Below are 21,065 nucleotides of genomic sequence, written 5' to 3' on the forward strand. Positions count from 1 at the left end.
GTCGTCGTGGTCGTCGGCGTCGCCGGCGTCGTCATCGCCCGTCGGCGGTCTCGTTGGTAGTGGTGTAGCGATGGCGGAGGATCCCGTAGTTCGCGGTCCCGCCGGCGCGGCGCTGCGGCCGCGCGCGCTCTCGCCCGGGTTCCCGATAGGCGGGCACTGCCGGCGCATTGGCCGCTCGCCGGTGGGCGTGTCGCCGGCGTCTCCCACTCCCGCGCTACGCGCGGCGCTGATTGACAGTTGGCGAACGACTGCGGACGGCGCAGGATCTAAAATCGCGCTAGGCGCTGCTCTCCACGCTGCGCTACGCGCTCCGCTCTTCTCTTTTACTCCGTGTGGCCGATCTACAAACCTCCGGCGTCCGGCTTTTTCGTGGGGGGGAAACCCTGAAACACGCATATCCCCGTGGCTTGCCTTTCGACCGCGCGGCCCGCTGCTAAACGTGGGTAACACACTACGGAACCCTATACCGCCTTCTGTCCGCCGGAGTTACCGAGTGCCACACGCAGTAGTAGTCACGGTCAGGGAGGAGGGTCGCCCGCCGTGTCGTCTCTCGCGCGCTCGGACAGTCTACACGCTCGTCGCGCGGTGTCTCCTCTCTCGGTTCGCGCGCGTGCACCGTACACCGGATCCTGCGGGTCTCACATCGCGATATACCGTCGCGTCGCGTCGCGTTCACATCTCGCGTTCGTCTTCGCCCTCGTCGACGTCGCGCGCGCGACAGATCGTCGTTCCGAAACGAAACGTGAGCGCGCGCGCGCGCGCGTGCGGGGGGCCGCCCGGTGTTAGAATCCCGTGCGGCGACGTGTGTAAAGGCGGCAACCGCGGAGCGCCCGGAGGTAACGTATATCTCTCTCGCGCGGAGAAAACAACGCCGCGCCGCGCGCGGGTCGTGGCAACGCCGCCGCCGTGCCGTCGCGCACCGTGTGCGTCACGCGCCGCGCGTCTTTTCGCCGTGAAACGCCGGAACACCCGCGCGAAGGTGTGCGAGCGGCGCAACGGTGAATAGTGCTCGCGTCGTGGCGCCCGTCGTCGTCGTCATCTTCGTCGTCGGGCGTCATTGTGGCCGTTGCTCTCTCTCTCTCTCTCTCTCCCCCTCCCCCCCTCCACCCATTGATACCTCAGTGAACTCGGAGAGAATGTAAACGTGGTTCTGTCAGTGAACATCGTCGTCGTCGATCGGTGATCATCGGTTGTGTGTCGAAACAGTGAAGTAGAACCCGGGACGTCTTTCTCGAAAGCGTCACGTCGCGTCGCGTCGCGTCGTGTGCCCCCGCGTGTGCACCGGATGTGAAGGAGAGTGGACAGAGAGCGACTTTGCGCAGCGGATCTCCCCGAGAAGAGGTACCTCACGGATCGTGTCTCGATGCGGCACTCTCGGCTGCCAGGCCTCGCGAACAACGCGACGCTCTAGGTATTTCCTCTCCCCCTCTCTCTCTCTCTCGCCGAGATAACCTCGCCAGTTGTTGACACCGCGTTGCGGAGGTCAAACCACGTGCCCGAGCGTAAGCTCCCGTCGCCTGTGACATGCGGGATTGACGAGAGGAGTCTCTCGCTCCTAACACCCCGAGTTGGTGCTCCCAGAGTACACCTGTGTTATCCAGGACGTCCGAGGTGGAGCGTCGCTGCGACGATGATGAGGAAGCACGCGCAGCCGGGCCCAGCCGTCGCCGTCGTCGCCGTCGTACGAGTCCTACTACCGCAAACGTTACCCGCCGCCGCCGCCGAGCACTGCTGACAACGCACGTCCGCGACAGTTTGAATTTTGAGCGTCGGGCCGCCGCCGGTTTCGTCTCCGAACGACGCCGTTCTCGCGTGTGGTGCGTGTATGTGTGAGTCTCGGAGAATACAGAGGACGAGACAACAAAAGGGAAAGGATCCCGCGAAGAGAGACCTACGGAGAGAAAACGGAGAGAGTGACAGAGCGAGAGAGAAGGATCGGCAAGCGGAGAGCGGAAGCGGAGCAGGCCGACGGGCCGGCGATTGTCGAAGCGGAGTGGCGTCGGTCCGCGCGAGTGACGGCGCATCCCGACGGCTGGCTTCAAAAGGAAGCGGAGGAAGAAGGCGGTTGAACCTCGCAGCGTGCCGTCGGCCGCCGACGGAGCCCGGAATCCGGTGCGCCACGAATCCATCTCGTCGTCCTCTTTTTCCCGTCGGACGAGACGACCGATCTCATATCTTTCTTTCTCTCCGTGCCGTGAAAGCCGAGCGTCACGCAGCGCGTCCGAGCATTAAGCTTTAGCGCGCGCGCGCTACAACAGTGCCGAGAAAAAGTGTAGTGAAGTGTCGAGGCTCGCTTGCTTACATTGTGGGAAAATACAGCCGCTACGGTGGCTCAGCACGCAGAGTTCCCCGGCGCGGCCAGGGCGTTCATGGCGCAGCCAAGGGTATGTTTCAACCTGCACTTGCAGCACTTTTGCACTCACCTTTTTCTCCGATTCGGTCGGCGATGCGATCGATAGGAGAGACGAAGATAATTCCCCCCTCCCTCCCAGGTTCGATTCCGAAATACGGTGCTCGAAAGAGAATCTTGTGACCTTTCTCGGAAAGATGACGTAACATTGCCAGAGTGACGGGAAACCACGAGGATGTCGCGTGTACGTTCCTTCGCGTATTTTTGCGGAGTGCTCTAAAAATGTCCCGATGAAAGTTTCACGAGACTCGAAATGCCGTTGGGAAAGTTTTACCTTTTTCAAATTTCGCGTTTTTAAAAAGAATATTCTTGAAAGTGCGGAAGTGATCGATTGTCCGTCCGTTTATAAACGCGCGCTTGCGATTGGCCAACAGGATTTTTCGTGAGTTTTCGTGAATTATGCTGCCATGATTTTTCCTCGACGATTTCGTATCCGGTCCTAAAAGTCAGCGTCGCGCGTGAGTCTGTAAAAACTAAAAACGGTGCCCCTCTCTCTCGCTGTGCTGCGTCGCGTCTCGATGGAGGCGAGGAAAGTTTCGTTCGGACGCGCGCGAGTCCGCGGCCGGTGAATTTGAATTGAATATCGACGCCGTGTCGAAAGGGGAATTTACATGTCGTCCGCCTCGGCGCTTTGTAACGTCGCGCTTACAACGCGTTGCGACGGCGACGAAGAAAGAGAAACGACATACAGTTTGCGCAAAGGGGGGGCTGGCTATCGGGCTCGCCGTGAGCGAGCTTCTTACTCAGGCGCGAAATTCGCGCCCGTGTCATCGGCACCCCGCCGATTCGTGAGGGTCGCGAAAGAAAGAAGAGAGAGAGGGAGAGAGGGGTCCGAATGAAATTTGCCGCGAGTCTGGCGGGCTCGTTTCGTGTTGTCGATTACACGCGTCGTAATCGGACGACTTTGACCGCGCGGCGTAATTACGAGCGATAATCATAGCGCAACACCGGGGAGTAAATTTCCTCTGGCCTCGATTGTGAGAGTCGCGACGATGCCTCGCTGAGCCTCCACCGAGCCAGCAGAGTCGTGCGGGAGATTCGAGAGGATCCCCGAATAGGGATCCGTCTGTTGAATATTTACGCCGTGATCGTTTCGGAAGACTCGCCGCGAAGAATTCTCTGACTGATTTCAGGCACGCTCGCGCTCATCTCCCGTAGGCCGAGTATTCACCCCGGGATCGCGCATTGTTTCCGAATATATAATATGTCTTTAGATTGTCTTTAAATCGCGTTTCACGCGCGGATTTATACGCGCGGATTTCGAACGGAGAGAGCGTTTCGATTGGATTTCAGAAGCAGCGCGGAGTTTGATAATTTTCATTCGCTTAGGGGCGCGACGACAAATGCATATGGCGTTACGAACGCTTAATTAAAACAAGCGGCGAGTTGACATTTCGTTGTTGGTTCTCAATGATGAAAGGGCATCGCCGCTCCGAAACGCGTTTCCATTCACCGTGTCTCGTAAACATTTCTAACGTGTCAAAAGTTAGGCGTATTATTTCTTCATTATTCACCATTAACGTGATAAATAATTGCGATATTGTCCCGGTAATGGATAGTTGTCTATGATAATTTAATTAAGTGTCATTGAAATCCCCTTTTTACAATTTGAACGCCAGGAGTGACACGAACTTAATGAATCATGTTTCAACAAATCTGAGGCACTATAGTAGCACTATAGTATACTGTATTTAATAATGCAAGTGTTATTCCCTTTCGCATTATGAGATTCCCAAAATATTCTTTTATTCGAATAAAAGCTAAGTACATAAAAGTCTATTTCAGCTTTTTATCTAATTATTTTCAGTTTAGTACGATCATATCTAATACTCTAGCGTCGACGTAATATTCATCTGAATTTTGAATTAAAAATTTGCCGCGTCACACAGAGACCGCAAAATTTAGTGTATCTCTTTTCGAAGAATTAATCAGGCTTCGCGTCGTCTGCGGTTTCTTGTTCACGCGACGGTCAAATGCGACGAGCTGCGGGACAATAGCCTCGTTACAGCCTTTTGCAATCGCTTACGTGAAATCTGTCAAAAAAATCATATGCACGCATTTAAGTTCAAGCGCGATTTGTGTATTTAATGCGCGTCTAATGGAGAAAAATGTAAATTCAACTATTGCATTCTTTGGATACTTGGATCGGTATAAGTAATTTTTTGAGATCAGTTAATGTTAAATATTTTATTTACATATTTTCGCGTTGATCCGTGCTTGCTGTTCTTCGTGGTTACGAGATTCTGCCCGTCGGACGTAGGTAACGTGTTCCTTTCTCTCTCTCTCTCTCTCTCTCTCTCTCTCTCTCTCTAATGTGTTTTTCGGCTCTTGGTACTCTTAAATGCTTTAAATAATCATGTAAATTTAATAATTGTAATACTAAAATAACGCGCGAAAGAAGTTTTAATTCTTGCCTTTACATATCGTGACATATTGATAGAAGAATCTTTTACCTTTCATATCATATTGAGTAAGTAACAAATCACATTTTCAAAGTAGATCGCTGCAAATCATGATATCCAGCTTCCACGAAGAGCAATTGATATTCATGTCTTTTTTAAATGTTTTTACGATAGAATTGACACATTATGGATTAATGTTTGAAATCTATTCTAAAAAATATGGTTTTTTTTTTTAAGTTGTGCCCGAGTTGTTTTGCCGATGCGAGATATCGGCCTATTCCAACATTTTTCTCGTTTTATGCAAATACGAAATACTTAGTGAACTCGTTTTAATCCGCGAAATGAAAGACTTTGGCAGATTAAGTTCGATCGCATTGACACTTCTCGATCATTCAATGCGCGGTGCTAAACAGGCCGTATTGATTCCGATAACTGAATCCATGCGAAAGCAGTGCTTCTCGCGCGCCGATAACTACTCCCATGTTTACACGTTTCACACATGTGGCATTGTGATGCGATTCACATGTGACCTTTTTTGACCACAGTCTCTTTTGTTGCCCAACTTTTGATGGGATACCGACGAAATCTTTTCGCATACTTACTTCTGCTTCCATACCGCTCAGTCAGTTCCGTTAATAGAAACGAAAATTTAAATTGGTACATAATTTTGGCTTCCTCAATTTTTGGAGCTACACGGAAAGAACGGTTTTGCTGGAGTGTCTAAAAATTTAGCTAGATACAGATCTGAAAATAATTTTGTTGCAACATCAAAATAATTATAGTAGGTCGCTGATTATGCTGTAAACAATTTCGACATTTCAGCAATCAGTTTGAGTGTTCTTCATAATTATTTTGATGGTCTAACAAAATTATTTTCAGATCTGTATCTAGCTAAATTTTTTTTTACTTCAGCGAAACCGTTCTACCCGTGAGAAGTATGGGAAAGAAATGTATCTTACGTTGATTTTCACGTTTCCGTCGCCAAGAATAAATGTTCTGTAATGCGTCCTCAAGGTGTCAAGTGCGTTTCGTCCTGAGAACAGTTTCCGAGTAAACCGGATATAATGAGTATTGACAATTTCGGGCAAATAATACGTTCGCGTCTGGTACCGGCGTGTCTCAATCGCAGCCGAGTCGTGCAGAGTCGATCCCAGCGATGCGCTTCTTACCGCTCAATTCCGCTTCGGCATCCCGTCGCTCGGTCCCGGTTTGCGCTTGCAAAATTGCCGAAACGTGCGTGCGTGTCTGCTTCAATGGCAATCGCAAACCTCTTTTGCGTGCAGCGCGGAGAATTCTTCGCGATGGTAGATCGGAGAAAGCGGTCGTCTACGGCCAAAGCTCGGGTCCCTGACAGGTGAATTTTTTTTCAGCGACTTAACGCTCCGTCGGAGGTTGCAAAATATCGATGATATACGATAAGTATTTTTGCTAAATGCGCGATTGCCGAAGGAACAACGAGAGTATCTGAAAAAAATCTTTACCTGCCTGCGAACGATGACAGGTATCCGGGAATTCAAATGGCCACGATAAGTATCAAATTTATTCGGGATTACTGGCGATTTTTTCCGATTTTTAAGTTTACTTATTTTGTGCTCCTCTACATATGGCTTGTTCCAAAGATCTACCGATATTTATTTTAAGGAGAAATGTGACAGTGCCATTTACAAACAAGTTTTTGTCGCTAGGAACGAACATCGGTAATCACAGTCCTGTTTTAATTTCTACTTATTTTTCTAAATTTGCCATTTTTATTACTTTGACATGTCCTTATTTCCTCATTTGTGTTTCTAATCCTTCTGAACTTTGTCCCGGCGGAAAGTTAGCGAGCGATCGAGAGTCAAGCAGCATTTAGGAATTTGAACGAGCTAGAAAGGTGTGCGATCGCGTTTCGCATGAGCGGTGTGGAAATTCACGTAACCCGATAGCGCATTTCGGATTAAAAATTCCGACCGCCGCTGCGCTGCGCGAGGGAATGGCGGACGCGGGGCTCTCTTGGACGACGAGGACCCGATTTTTCGTCGTCCGTCGGCGCTGTACCGCCGCGCCGCCGAATGAGCCCGTGATTATGTATTTATGGGCATCCATCAATCACTTTCGCTCTCCCGATTGCGGATATCGGCCTTTAGCCTACGGATTAAAGTCGTATCGATTTCTCGCCGTTCCCCATTGGCCGTGCGCGCCCGCGTCGCGTCGCCGGCCGTTTTTTTTCCTCTTTTCGTCTGGACAGTCGTTAGGCATATTCATGCGCGAGATAAATGGGGCCCAACTCGGCTCGGTGCCCGCGATTTAGAGCCGCATGGTGGGCGCCGCTCCGATACGAGCCTAATTCTGTTTTCCGAAAATATGCCCGTAGTCAGAGTGCGACCGTTCAAATGCAACCATAAACTTCCTGTCAAACGCCTCTCAGATGCACGAAATAGCTTTACCGGTGAACGACTCAGAAATTGTGTCTCTCGCGTTGTGGCATGCGTCTGATACCTTCGAAATACAATATTCTCACATCTCACAAATTATCAAGACGATGCGGAAAAGAAAACGTTTAAATTTACCAACTTGCAATAGAAAAGAAGTAAGTTTGCTTGTTATAAATAACTGTCTTAATATAGTTAAAAAAACAACCGAAAGAAGAGCAGCTCGTTCATTACAAAACAGACAATATATAATTGTAATTACGAGGAAAACGTTTTGTCTTAGAACCGCGCTCGTAGCGTGATCACATGAGGGTTAACTGGAAGCACTACCGCGATTTATATCGTTAGATTTTCTATTCTAACATAATGAGAAAAGAGGGAAGAGAGAAAGAAGCGATAGGAAAGATAGCAAGGCGCGAGCTTACGAGTGTTCTATCTGATTTTATACGAGGTGCTTGAAATAATTGAATTTCTAAGGAAATTAATTACCGCCATGTGTGATAATTATATAACTTTATGTATCGCGTAATCGTTTGCAGTAGTGGAAAGAAAATGTTAAATGTTAAACGAAGTCAAATCGGAAATAGAACGAAATTGAAATGCGAAAAACATCTTTTATAAATGTACGATAAGATATACGATATTACAATAGTCTTTTAAACATTGATAATGATTACAAAAAAGTAGATATGCACAAGAGCATTTTTATCTTTTTCTTTTTCTCTTTTTCTCCTCTTTCGCGATACTAACAGCAAAAGCGTTCTTAAATAGTTTTAGTATTGGCAATCGGTGCACATCGGCCGAACTTTTATTATAAATTGTAAATCGTCATTTGGCGCGTTAAATAATAATCAATCTATCTCGATTATATTTGACGCCAGGCGGTCCTTCCCCCTTGGTGAACGAGTTTTATTTTCATGCCGACACTAAATGTCAAATGAAAATTTCGACGCAAAAGTTTGTTTCGAAATAAAACATTATGGCTGACGTGAAGAGCTCGCGAACATGCTTGCCGATTTCGAGGTTGGGTTTGCTTGCTCCACCGTAAAACATCATCGAGATTCTCGCCTTCTTCTCTGCAAAATCTTGATGCTACCCAAGGTCTCCATTTTCTGTCACTTCGTCACGGATTAAAGAGTACATAAATTTAGATGTGGAGATTACACTTTTAATAAAAATAGGATTACGTGAAAAGTTATTTGGCGAAGTTGTGTCTCGAAGGTGACAGTCCTGGCTATATCAAAGGCGAATTTAATTTTTTCCTCGAAATTTTTTCACGTAGCGAAACTTTTCGCATTGCATTGCTCTCGCGAGAGATTAATAGCCGGTTGGGATGTTTCTGATATTTCTCTTCGTGTGATATATTATACGATTTTGAAATTGATTTCAACTCCGGCGGCGGCGTAGTGCGCGGAGACCGAAGCGGAGTGTTAGGGAAAGAGCGGAAGGGAAGAGAAATGAAAAAGAGAAAGAGAGACGCGAAGGGCCCGCGTTGTCGGGTTATTGGTGTTTACCTCGTCGGCTCGCAAAATTCGCCGACGGCGGCACCTTCATCACTCGGCAATTTTCTGAATTCTGATCCGCCGGGCGCTCGCGCGCGATGTATTCCGCCGATTTATATTTTTCACCCAGAGATAATCGCGCGCAACACACACACACACACACACGAGTATTGCCGCGTCTTGTCCTTCTTTCCTCCCCCGTCGCCGCCGTCTGCCTCTGCGTTTTTTTCGCAATTTATATTGAGATGCTTAAGCGCTCGCCTTGACCTATCTACTTATAAATGGCGGTCGTTTGTCAGGCTTTGCTAAATTTCCCTCGGTTCTCCCCGGCCTGCCGCGCGAGCCGGTTACAGCTGCGCGAAACCGAAGCGGCCTCCCTCCGCGCTGCGGCGCCGCGCCGTTTACGCAAAAACGTCATTTCCATACGTCGGAATGCTCGCGTCTTGCATTAATCCCCATGACAGGACAAATTCGTGTACTAACCCTAGGATGCGTTATTCAATTTTTGCCCGAGAGACGAACGTTGCGCGCAATATAATTCAGCACTTAAGCGCGGTCATATGAATTCCCATGCATGTGTGACATTCGTTAGGTACTTTATTTCGCGGCGGTACAATATTGATAGTGCGCTCGAAGGAATTAACTCAACAAAGGAGGAGTGAGATAATTCGCTGCAGAAAGAGAGACTAACGGTTCACTAAAAACTCTGCTCGTCGCTTCCTCACGCCGTTTCCGGAAATATTCTTTCCACGTCATGCCGGCCGGCCCGCCGCGCCGCGCCGCTCCTCGTACGTCTCGGTGACAGCTCGACATCGTCGCGACGCGTCGCCCTGTTACTTCTCCGTTTCGGTCACAAATTAACGCCGTCTGCAAATAGTGATTGTATACGATGCGCACGAGCGCGTTCTCTCGAACCGGCTTTGTCGCGGATCTTCTCGGCGACGTTGACGAGGACGACGACAACGACGACGACGACGAGCATGACGACGAGCTTCATCGTCGGTAGGGACGCGTTCATAGTCGCGAGTCTTCCACGATCGCGTCTCGAGACACAACCTTACCTCGTTTCCTCTCGCTACCCTTTAAGATATTCCGCTCGCTCGTCGAGTGATATCTTCATACTGCCATGACGGTGAATTATTGTCCATGGCCTTTTTTAGTTCCTCCAGCTGAGAGAAATTCGCATTCTAGATGCGACATGTTCGCGCGCTATACCCAGACAAGAATCCCTTTTACGTCGTTTTTCGCGGATAGGTGCAACTTGCGTGTCTGTATGAATAGAGAGACCGCAAAGCAAAGTGGAAATATTCATGGTTGCTTGAAAAATAGTTTATTATGTATTAATATTGCAAAAATTATTTCTACAAGATGTATAATTTATCTCGAGAGAATAACGTCTGCGGTTTATTTAGGTATTACATCTTAGATTGATATAGCGCGTTTAGTTTTTTTTCTCGTCAATAGTATTTGCAACGCGCCGAAATGTATGTTTAACTTAATATATCGGGAATCAAGGTTTCAGCTGTGTATTAAGTTGAAGAGTCGTTCGCGGAAAGCATGAGGGACATATCGAGCACTCCAGAGTTGCATGGTAAATACGAGGAACGTCGATGAAGATATCGGGTCATATTAATTCAGTACTTTGTTCGGTTCTTCGCGACGTCTTATCACCGCACTTTCGCGATACGAAAACGAGGACAAGTCGCGCGCAGCTGAGAAGGACGAATTTTAACCAACGCGCGCCGCCATATTCGCATTCTGCTCCGCAAGCGGATCGTTTGAGTGACTTTAACGTGCGTATCGGATTAATTCAAGCGCAATATAGCAGGCGATTCGATTCGCACCGCGTTATTTTCGCGATTTCGTCACAATCTTGATATTCGGCGCAAGATTAATCAAATTAGATGAGAAAGAGAGAGAGAGAGATAGTTGTAATCGCACTTTTTCGGACTACGTAGGTATATTTTTTCTCTCGGCTTAAGCGGATTTCCGCATATATATATACGTTGCTCTCAGGAGCGAATGCGCCAAAGGTTGAATTAAATTAAGCAGAACGCGGATTGCAGATCGTTTCCGATATTTTTGCAGTATCGCTTCGTAACGGGCGCAATTGCACTCTTCCGGATTGCATCGAGTTATACACATTCCCACTTGCCGCGGTTGGTAATCGCGAATTCCCGCCGCTTCTTGTTTTCGCGACGACGAAATTACGCGGCATTCCCGAGTCCAACGCTAGAATTAAGCAATTAGCGATAATAATCGGCTTGCTTTCGTTCCCGCGCAGACTGGCGTGACAAGCCGCGGGCTTGGAGGACTCGGGAAAATCATTGCTTCCGTTCTCGATCGGCCGACCAATCGATCGCGATCGATCGAAACGAGTCTTCAGTTTTTCATTAAGCGCTGTCTCTCTTTCTCCGCGCGCGCGCGCGCGCGCGTGTGTGTGTGTGTGTGTGTGTGTGTGTGTGTGTCCTGTCGATACACACGTTCGAATTTGTCCGACAATTAGCGCACTTTTGTTTGTCATCCATCAGCTTTGCATCGGCGCGAGAATTTTATTGCTAGAAATCACAAGGCCTTGCCCTTTTTTTGCGCTATTCTAGGAAGGTTGGCGTGGCTAGGCGTATAATTGAAATACGCGGTTATTTATTACCGATCGTACGGTGGTACGTAATTAATTGTTTCTCCCGCGGCGATTAAATCTTATCTTTTTCTCCGACAGTGATAGTGTAACGAAGAAAAAGTTGACAATCGTGATCCCGCGGAAAAGTTCCAATAGGATGTTTGTGTCTTTTGAAAATAGAATGATAGTTGGATAAAAGCGCACTCTCTTTCGACAATAAGATAACCTTCCATTATCTCGTGAGCAGGACAGATTACGTTTGGAAATATGTGGTTGTCAAATTGAAAAAGTTTTTAATTAAAGACAACAATTTTAAAATTAATTACTCCCGTATTATATCTAAGAATTATTGAAATTATAAGTTTTCAAACAGGTTTACCCCAACTCAATTATTTCACACTGCAGTATATTTTTATCATTTTCGTCTAATGATAGGTTGAGCTTCAACTGTTCGCAGTAGATTGATGACGTATATATGAGAATTTTTATTTTTCAAATTTAATTGCACTGTGGTCCGGCACGGATCACAACGATGTGCTACATTGTTATCTATAGCTTATAGAATACAGTTTACTGTTCTTAGAAGCGTCAGCTGATGCCATATCGCGAACTTGAAGTCGCGAATTACGATTGTTACAAGTTTAAAAAAAAATGCTTAAAAAAAGACGTGACATTCTCGCAGTCTCTCGTGTCACCTTTTGAACGTTCTCCATCCACGTGTGCGCTCCGAGTCCTTGCGTCAATCGTTATAAACGCGTGATTCTAAATTTACGAGCCAACGCCAGAATAGACAGTGCCTATATTTAAATAGGAAAGAAACTCGAGGATTACGCTATTAGGAAGCACTAGCGAATAATTGCAAGCAACATTTTCAAGTCCGTAGATTAGTCTGTAGCGATCTCATTTCCCCATGATACTTAACATCTAATCAAGAATGTATGTGTATGAGATTATTAATGTCTTTGAATTAAAAACAGGCATCGGTAAATACACGAGAATAAGTATCTTGTATCTATTTCAGTTTTGTAACTCTTACAATTTTGTGATTGCAGTACGATGATGGCGGGCTGCACGGGGGTTACCTCGAGGGCGGTGGCGGCGGTGGAGGCGCGGGGCTATACGATCCACACGGTAGTGCCCGCGGTGTTCCCGGCCTCCATCACAGCCCACACCTGGGAGCTATGGGCCCAGCACACCCCCAATACCCACCGCCTCCTCCTCAGCCGCCGCAGCACGTTCTCGCGGCGGCAGCTGCGGCCGCGGCCTCCGCGGTGCCCGATGTCCACAAACGTGACAAGGACGCCATATACGGGTGAGTGAGATTTTCTGTATTTTCCTCGTATATATATTGCTTTTTTGTTATCTGATGCGCGCGTCGCGCAACGCGGCGACGATCGGTAAAAACGAGTATATTATTGCGCGACGATAATGAACGCACATTTCGAAAGGCAGGTTTATCGCGATATTATTATGCACACTTTTAGCTGTTATTGCGACGATCCTACAGCTAACTTTAGGTTTGAGGTACAATTGCAGACTTACCTAATAATTGCGGTAATCGCCGACGATTGTGTAATCTATCTCTATCGGTTACTTGTCAAATTTGCATTAAAAGTACGTATCGGTGAATGTTCCATTTTCCAAAGCGGGATGTTTCGGCGAGAGACAGGTGCGAGAGCAAACGCGGGACGAACTTGAAATGCACATAAATTCGTCGTGGCCATTTGATTTTCTGAGTCGGTCTGACTCGACCTGCCTCAACAACTGCCCGTAACGGACAAGTCGTTGCTAGATCGCCGTGATTTCTTCCCGCGCTTTCGAAAGGAAGGCAATCTTTTTCTCTCTCTCTTTCCCGCTAGTGATAGAGTTGCTCTAGTGAAAACAACCATTTATGTTATATAACGTTAGCATAAAATGCTTTAATATTATAGCTATTGTTTTAGAAAGAAATATTTTTGTTTAGATTATTAAATATATTTTAATATTTTTTTTATAGAAATTTTATAGTAACGATATGTTTAAGAAAAACAAAGTTTTGGATTGAATTAAACATTGTATCATAACGAGACATAAAACACAAGCTGAAAAACTATTTAAAGTGTTCAAAAATTAATGACATCAATAATTTATAGTTTGTCGAGAAAAATATGATAATCATGCTATTGAATACTTCATGATAATACGTAATCCATACCGAAGTTATATTGTTAGTAAGAAAACGTCACTTGATATCCAAGTATCCAAGCATCAGAAAGTCTGGCTGCTTTATCGAAATATCGAAAGAGAAATAGTTTACTATTATCATTATATAGGATTCTCAATCTCGAATAATACTGACGTTACATTTCGAAGTAGCGTGTTCAGTTTTCCGTATCACGCGCGATATCGTTTTTGCGATACATTGCAAAGTCGAACAGAATATCATTACCATATGGTTAACTCCGAGAGATAACCACGTTTCAACGAGTTGTCCCCGGCTTAACGATACTTTCCGTTTTTTTCACGGTGACAATACGTATTATACTGTTTTTACGCAAATTTCTCGCTTAAGCTCGGTGTATATATATGTTATATATGTAAATTTAATAAGAAGCTACAGCAAGATTGCACGTATAAAGTATACATGAAAGTATAGATTCGATAATATACGCGATGAACTATTTTTGTCACATATCGCGATACGCGTGGCACTACTCTTTGTTCTTACATCTTATTTTTTATATTTTGTCGCAAACATTCCTGCATTTGTTTCTCCCTACATCATTATAGCTGTGGCCGTTCAGCAGCTCGTGCCACGCGCATCGTTCGTACAAGCTGAAACACGTCAATTGGCCGTTTTACGGAGCGGCTCGGCGGCCGTGTTCCGCGTGATTTATAGCCGCGAGATGCCCCGATTTCTGATGTACGTCCTAGAACGGGAGCCTCATTATTCTGTGCACCCTGTAATTTGTCCATTCGTCGTGTGCCCCGGTCCGACCCGAGCAGGAGATTCCACAACTTTCTCGGAACGCCGCCGTCGCTGCTGTGCCGTGCCTGCCTCGCTGGAACGAGCGCTTTCGGCGCGGTTATACGCGTGTACGCACACTCCCGTCGCTGGGAGGATCCTGTTCCTATCGTGTAGCGGTATCTTAAATTTCGGTTATTTTGGAGATTAATTGAAAGGCGAAGATAAATTCGGATTAAGTTCGTTTAAATTCTTTTTATTTGAAAAATTGACGAAAAAATAGGGAGAGAGAGAGAGAGAGATAGAGAGAGAGATAGAGAAAGAGTTTATTTTTACTCGTTTTAAATAATTTCCAATACAAAATTTGAATCTTGAAATATATCTTTCTTTTTTTATTTGCATTAATTCCGGGAATATCTATGACCTCAGACTATGCTACGTTTGTTTTTTCTCACTGCTAAAAAAACCTCGGATGTTAAGAATACTCGCGTCTATACCTACGGATTAATCCTGATTTATACAATACGCTTTTGGTGAGGTCGGATTGAGTCGTTTGCTTGCAGAATCCGTAGCCATTTTTGTCCCATGTTTCATCCGAGTCGATTAATTCGTCTATTAAAGCCGCGTGCGGGACTTTCCACGTGCGAGGAGATTGATGCTGCTCATGCTCGAATGTAATGAGGCGCGGCAAGAAGAGAAAAAGTCAGGGACATCTTAATGCATTTTATTGCATAGGATGAATTTTTAAAACAAGTTGCATAAATATAAATGTATATAGAGATGGATTTTACTGAGATTTTACTAACGTACATGTTGTAATAAAAGATAAAGAAGCATTTTACAAATCTTTGGTGACACATATGTATACAAATAAAACTTTTAATAATTTAATATATTTTAATGCTATATTTTTCGCTGAATTTTCAGTCATAATAATAATAATAATAATAATAACAACATATTTTTCAATATTTTTAATATTTTCTTAATTAAGGTATGGTACAGTACAGTAATATATTTAATAAGGCGCATGAGTCGTAAACGTTTAAAATAATGTAGAAAAAGAATCTTGTCCCTGATTATTTTTCCATCGTGACGTTGAGATTCTCCTCGTAAAGTTTTACGTAAGAACCGGATGTAACGTGAAGACGAAACTAACCGATCACTGGAATCTTGGCTTATGCAAGGGGTCGTTTACGGATTAGACGTCTCGCGAGTCTTACGCAAATCCGAGCGACAATTTATCGCTCGACAGACGGAGAAGTGCTATCGTTCAATTATCGATCGTTTAGTGAAATAATAAGAAACCCCATGGGTATTGTTTCAATGATTGGCGATTTAATTGATCTACCTTTTCTTGGCTTCCTCTGCGAAAAAATGTTATCTTTGTGCTATTATTCGCAAAAAAAAACAGGTTTTTTTCATAGTTTTCTTAGATTGATTTATGAAGTGTACGAGGAAGTGTAAAGGTTTTAGAAGCTGTAACATCTTATGCTATTATTTATAACTGTATTTGAGAATAATATATCGTAAGCTGAAAGAATAGGGGATTTCAAAATGTTTATTAATTTTATCTATTGTAACCATTGTACAGAAATTTTTTCACTTTTGACAGAAGATTTTACTGTAATAATTTATGATTTTCATGAAAATTGTTTTTCTTGCGCGAAGAAATTATCTGACATGGTCGATTGATATACGCAATTGCGTCCTATAATAAACAACGAATCTAACAGTTAGCTAATTGGAGTGCTTTGTAAATGGTTGCATTTATAAGTCACGGCAAATTGTAATAATTACATTACTTTTATCCTCGGTTCTTTCTTTGGCTTTGATCTCTCTCTCTTTCTCTCTCTCTCTCTCTCTCTCTCTCTCTCTCTCTCTCTCTCTCTTTCTCGACTCGTCGTTTCCATGACTTGCGTTTTATATTCGATTATTATGCGCATCGGTATTGCGATCACGATCTCGCATTTGCGACGAAATCGAAAGACATTCTCAAAATTACTACACCGCCAACAAAATTAAGCCATGCGCGTGAAAACGTGTCGCTGGTCGTTTAGCAAATCGTAAACCGCGGTATACGGCGTGAAATTGACGATGCTCGTGCGCAATAATAAGAGTCGGTAGAAAGAGAGCGCGGGGGAGGCGTAGGGAAAGAGAAAAAGACAGAGAGAGACAGGCGGGGGGAGGAAGGGAGGGCAGGGGAAGGGAAAAGAGGGAAGAGGCGTCGATTTGAGGGGCGGAAACCGCAAAACCGCAAACATCCCCCATACTGCGTACAACGGCCCAATCATATCATTACCTTTTGCGGTCCCGTCATTATGACACCTCGTTTCTGGCCGTCGTTTGTCATCGACGTTGCACTTTGTTGCGCGACCGCGTTTTCAAGAAACGCGCACTTAAAGTACCGCCGGGCGTTCAATCGCGGGACCCGCAACGCGCGGCTCGGTGGTTTTCCTGGGCCGCGCGTAAAAAGGAGAGAAACTGTGGCATCCGATTGGCTCCGCGAGGCCTGAGAAAATGCCGAGCGAGATTGTTGAGATCGTCGAGAATCGCGAATCTTATTCTCGTGAGGTTCGACTCTGCCAAAAAAGAAAGAGTGATCACTTTGTTCCGTGCGATTTTTTACGTTTCCTAATCCATACGAAAACGATCTCACGAGTCGCGTTAGCCATCTTCGGATCTCATTAGAAGCGTAAAAAGGGAGACGGAGGAGCTTTCAATACCGCTGGTAGCGCGCGAAAAATCTAAATTAACAATTACCGCGCGACGTTGCGTTAAAATCGATTATCCGGTGGTGGACGGTCCGTGTGGTGCCGGGGGATAGGAGTCCGAGGAGGAGCCGCGGCAAGTAGAGGCGATAGAGATATGGACAAGGAGAAAGCGGGGAAAAAAACGACTACATAGGTAAGACCACACTGTGGTGATGGTGGCGGGCGAAAGGGGTAAAGTCGACGGGGGCTTTTTTTTCCGCCTGGTCGGGTACCTTGGCTCTGGTCCGTTCATTGTGGTGGTTCGGTTCGGTCAGGTTGGCGCGCACAGGAGAGTACGTTGCTCGCGGCGGCCACGTCAATTTGTCGAAATTCGTTCCGAATCGTTTTATGTCCGCCACGCCGCGAGACGCGACCCGCTACCATGCGCACACAACGCCTCCACTTTGGCGGCTACCACGTTCGCGCCGCTCCTTCTCTCTCTCTCTCTCTCTTTTTCTCTCCGTCTCGAACCTCTTGAGGGGCCGAGACCCCTCTAAGGTTTCATCGCCGTCTTTGAAATTGTATAACCCCCACGGGACGGGACGAGCCGCGAGCTAAAAATCCGTGTCAATGGTCACTTTTAACCGACGTCGTCATACATCCAGTATGTATAGCCTATTTATTATATATAGACGTTTAATGATTTATTTATTTGCAAAACTTTTTTACCGTAAAGATTTTATATTTCGGAATTTTTTACATTTATTATTAATTATTGTTTAAGACTGAGAGTGCTTTAAAAGGGATAAAGAAAACTAACATGTACGAGGGATTTTCTATTAGTTGCCGTGATATATTAATTCTGTGTAATTTGTTGAATAGCACTGTCAGTTCCTAGTCTTCCCGCATTCGCTAACATTCGTCTCAAATAAACGTGCATACAAATTAAATGCACTGTTTTGTGGAAATTTACTTTGCGTATTTAAGCTGCGTATGTACACTCTTATCATCTCTTGTCCACCTGTGTCTCTAATTTACATACGACTTGATCGTTTGACAAATTCTAAAGTAAAATGTTAACGATACGAACGCAAATTAGAAGTCGATGTGAGCTTTGTTTAACTTCAAAATGACGTCAACTGCATTTGCATACTCGGCAATGGTAAATATGTCCTTCTTTTGTACATCGCTCTGAAGTTAAATTTCATATAAGCGACTCAATGTAGACGTTAAGTAGAAAAATTTCTCTGTGAACAACGTCATGCGTTACATCAACAAACAAATAATTCCACGTCACAGAATTGTGTCAGGCATTAAACCTCGATGTTAAGCCCCTGTTTGCAACAATGTTGCACAGGCACCGACCTAATCTTATCTTATCCTCCTAATGTCGCATTGGTAAGCGTACTTTACGTGTAACACGCGCTTATACGCACAAAGGAATATTACGCCGTATCGAGCGGTACGACAACCTCTTCCATTTTTTCTCCCTCCTTTCTTCTCCTTACTCTCTTTTCTCTCTCTCTCTCTCTCTCTCTCTCTCTCTCTCTCTCTTTTGCTTGCTCGTTCTCGCTCTGTCCCTCATCGAATCATTTTAAGGATTTTCCATATAGGCTTTTTTTGCATCTTGCATTTTTTAATTAGATCCTAATTATTAATGCAGTTATTTATCAACGCAGCCATTTTATGCTGTTTAGCTTTCCTCGTTTAAAAAATAACGAATTAAGTCAATTTTATTTACATAACTTGTATCGTTTTAGTAGCTAAACTCTGACTAGTGTTTTTAGACGCGGGTCTGGATCTATCGCGATCGATATAAACGTAAGTCAAGACTAACTTAACGAAAAAAACGATTCGCGACTGTGTTCATTATTTAGCACGCTCTATCCATTGAATTTGCAGTTTTCCACGAACACGTTATTTCGCTCTGATTGTTATTGGCAAAGAAGACCCATTCGTTATTATCGACCATTTTTCAATTTGTCCCTGGATATACAGCCCAATGCGTGTTCACGGATTATGAATAAATTATGAATTAAGCTAAGGAAAAGACGGTAGAAGTTGAACAATTTTTATTTGCTGATAGTGTCTCACAGAAAGATAGGGTATAAATTTATTACACATAAAATGGGCGCTCGGGTGCGCGCGTTTGCAGAGATAATGATCGATATGACAGGAAATCGTATTACTGAAAAGTACAACTACAATAATAATAAATATGCATAAGAATTTGCAACTATGGAATAAGAATAGAACATCTAGAACTGCGGTAGTTAGCCAGTGTTCTATAGGTCTCCGCGCGTAACATCGTTTTTCCGCGTAAGAAAATGCAGGGAGCGAAATCTAATGGTCGTACGAAGGCGGTCGGAATCATTTTTTTTTTCCACGTGGACGGCAGTGAAGCAATCCCCTGCTTTTCGGTTAAGCGCTTCACGCCGGATTTCGCTTCTTCTGCCACCACGGTTGTCCGAGTTAATTGCGTCCTCGTAGCGCTAACAGGCGGCCCACCCTGTCGGTCACGCGCGGATAAGAGAAAAACGCTACGCGGATAAAAGAAAAACGTGCGGCCGGGTCTACCGCCGCGCGCGGACGAGACTTTGTGTCGATTCAGATCGGCTTTTTCGCACGGGCCACGCCTCGGCGATTCGAGAAACGCGCGCTATTTACGGACATCAGCGGCACACGGAACATCCAGAACACTCGTGGAGTAGGAGACACTCTTCGGGCGCAGGAATCCAATAGCCTTTAATTAGTATACTATTCCGTAGTTTTAGGACTGTTGTCGTCACGACGAGGAATATCATTATTACCGCGTATTTCTTTACGATACGTATATACGAGATCTGCTAATTACATCGATCTCGAGTAATTAATTACATTCCTGAACGCCAAGTTTGTTTCGCGTTCTCGAGATTTTCGCGCCTCCTTTCGCAAGCGCCGACGCGCGGTCGTTATGTAATATCGCGGGCATCGGATAATAATTTATCGCCTCTTCGCAGAAATGAATCGGGCCAGAAGCCGTCGGCCAGAAGCTCGAAAGATTGCGGTGTTAATTAGCATGCCTACCGAGATCGGCGCTGCTTTGCGAAACGGGCGATGCGGTACGCTCCGTTAGCATAATGCGTATCTGCTGCCGTTCGCGCGCTCAGGCGCTCACCCGTCTTGCGTTATTCCCGTTATCTTCAAGCGCACTCTCTCGCTTCTTCTTTCAGACACCCCCTGTTCCCGCTCCTCGCACTCATATTCGAAAAGTGCGAGTTGGCAACGTGTACGCCGCGCGACCCCGGTGTAGCTGGTGGTGATGTCTGTTCGTCAGAAAGCTTCAACGAGGATATCGCCGTTTTCTCAAAACAAGTAAGTTTACAGAATATTAAATGTGTATAGAGAAAAAAAATATATATATGTATATATGTATAGAGATGCGATGCATGTTGCATCGCGAGCATTATTCGACGTATACCCGTTGTTCTATTTATTAATTTATAGACCAGCTTATCTTGATAATCAAATTTATATCTGCCAATTAATAAATGATTGTATATGATCGGGATGATATTTTTTTAATGCAGACTGACTTGCTTGAGTGGCTCAAAAATAAAGGGATTTTATAAACAGTTAGGAGTCGTTTTCAGCGTTTTTTCGGTATGTTTTAAAAGGTCGAGATCCTTGGACGCAATCCTCGCGAAAATTTTACGATTTTGTTCGGCGAACTGTCGCACGATTCTTCCGTGAGAGAATGTCCCACAGTGATTTTCGAGCCTTCACATGAGTCACGAGGAGAGACGCGCGTTTCGTCTCCGTCCCGAAACTGTAGATAGTGTAGATCCATCGCACGAGACTCTCACTAGCGTGTCTCAAGCCTCGAAGAAGAAGAAGAACCCTGCCTATCGTGGGACTTATTTTTAGGATTACCGTTGAGGAGACCCGGGGCCCGGGTATATACGGGCCCCGTTCTAGCTACGAGGCAGAAGATTCGCTCGCTCGCTCGCTTGCCCGCTCGCTCGCGCGCGCGTGAGCGCGTTTTTTCTCTTCCCTTGCTTCCTATTTTTTTCTTTCCCTCTAGCGGCTCACCTGAGGCTGGTC

General features: G+C 45.4%; 1 protein-coding gene across 6 annotated transcripts in view; it reads left to right on the plus strand.

Annotated features, from left to right (window-relative positions):
- Window positions 1–251: 251 nt before the first annotated feature.
- The window catches only part of LOC112459981 (homeobox protein homothorax), a 376,700-nt gene continuing 355,886 nt past the window's right edge, over window positions 252–21,065 (plus strand). For 5 of the 6 annotated variants that reach the window (XM_025024373.1, XM_025024374.1, XM_025024377.1 and 2 more), the window contains exons 1-3: window positions 252–2,384; window positions 12,398–12,657; window positions 20,195–20,336. In XM_025024373.1, the coding sequence (XP_024880141.1) occupies window positions 2,370–2,384; window positions 12,398–12,657; window positions 20,195–20,336 (417 nt within the window). In that variant the 5' untranslated portion in view covers window positions 252–2,369. The remainder of the gene's footprint in view (window positions 2,385–12,397; window positions 12,658–20,194; window positions 20,337–21,065) is intronic. The other variant, XM_025024375.1, reaches the window with a different exon arrangement.

Source organism: Temnothorax curvispinosus, unplaced genomic scaffold, assembly GCF_003070985.1.
Source record: "Temnothorax curvispinosus isolate PA1 unplaced genomic scaffold, ASM307098v1 QBEX01010285.1, whole genome shotgun sequence".
NCBI classification, from domain to species: Eukaryota; Metazoa; Arthropoda; class Insecta; order Hymenoptera; family Formicidae; genus Temnothorax; species Temnothorax curvispinosus.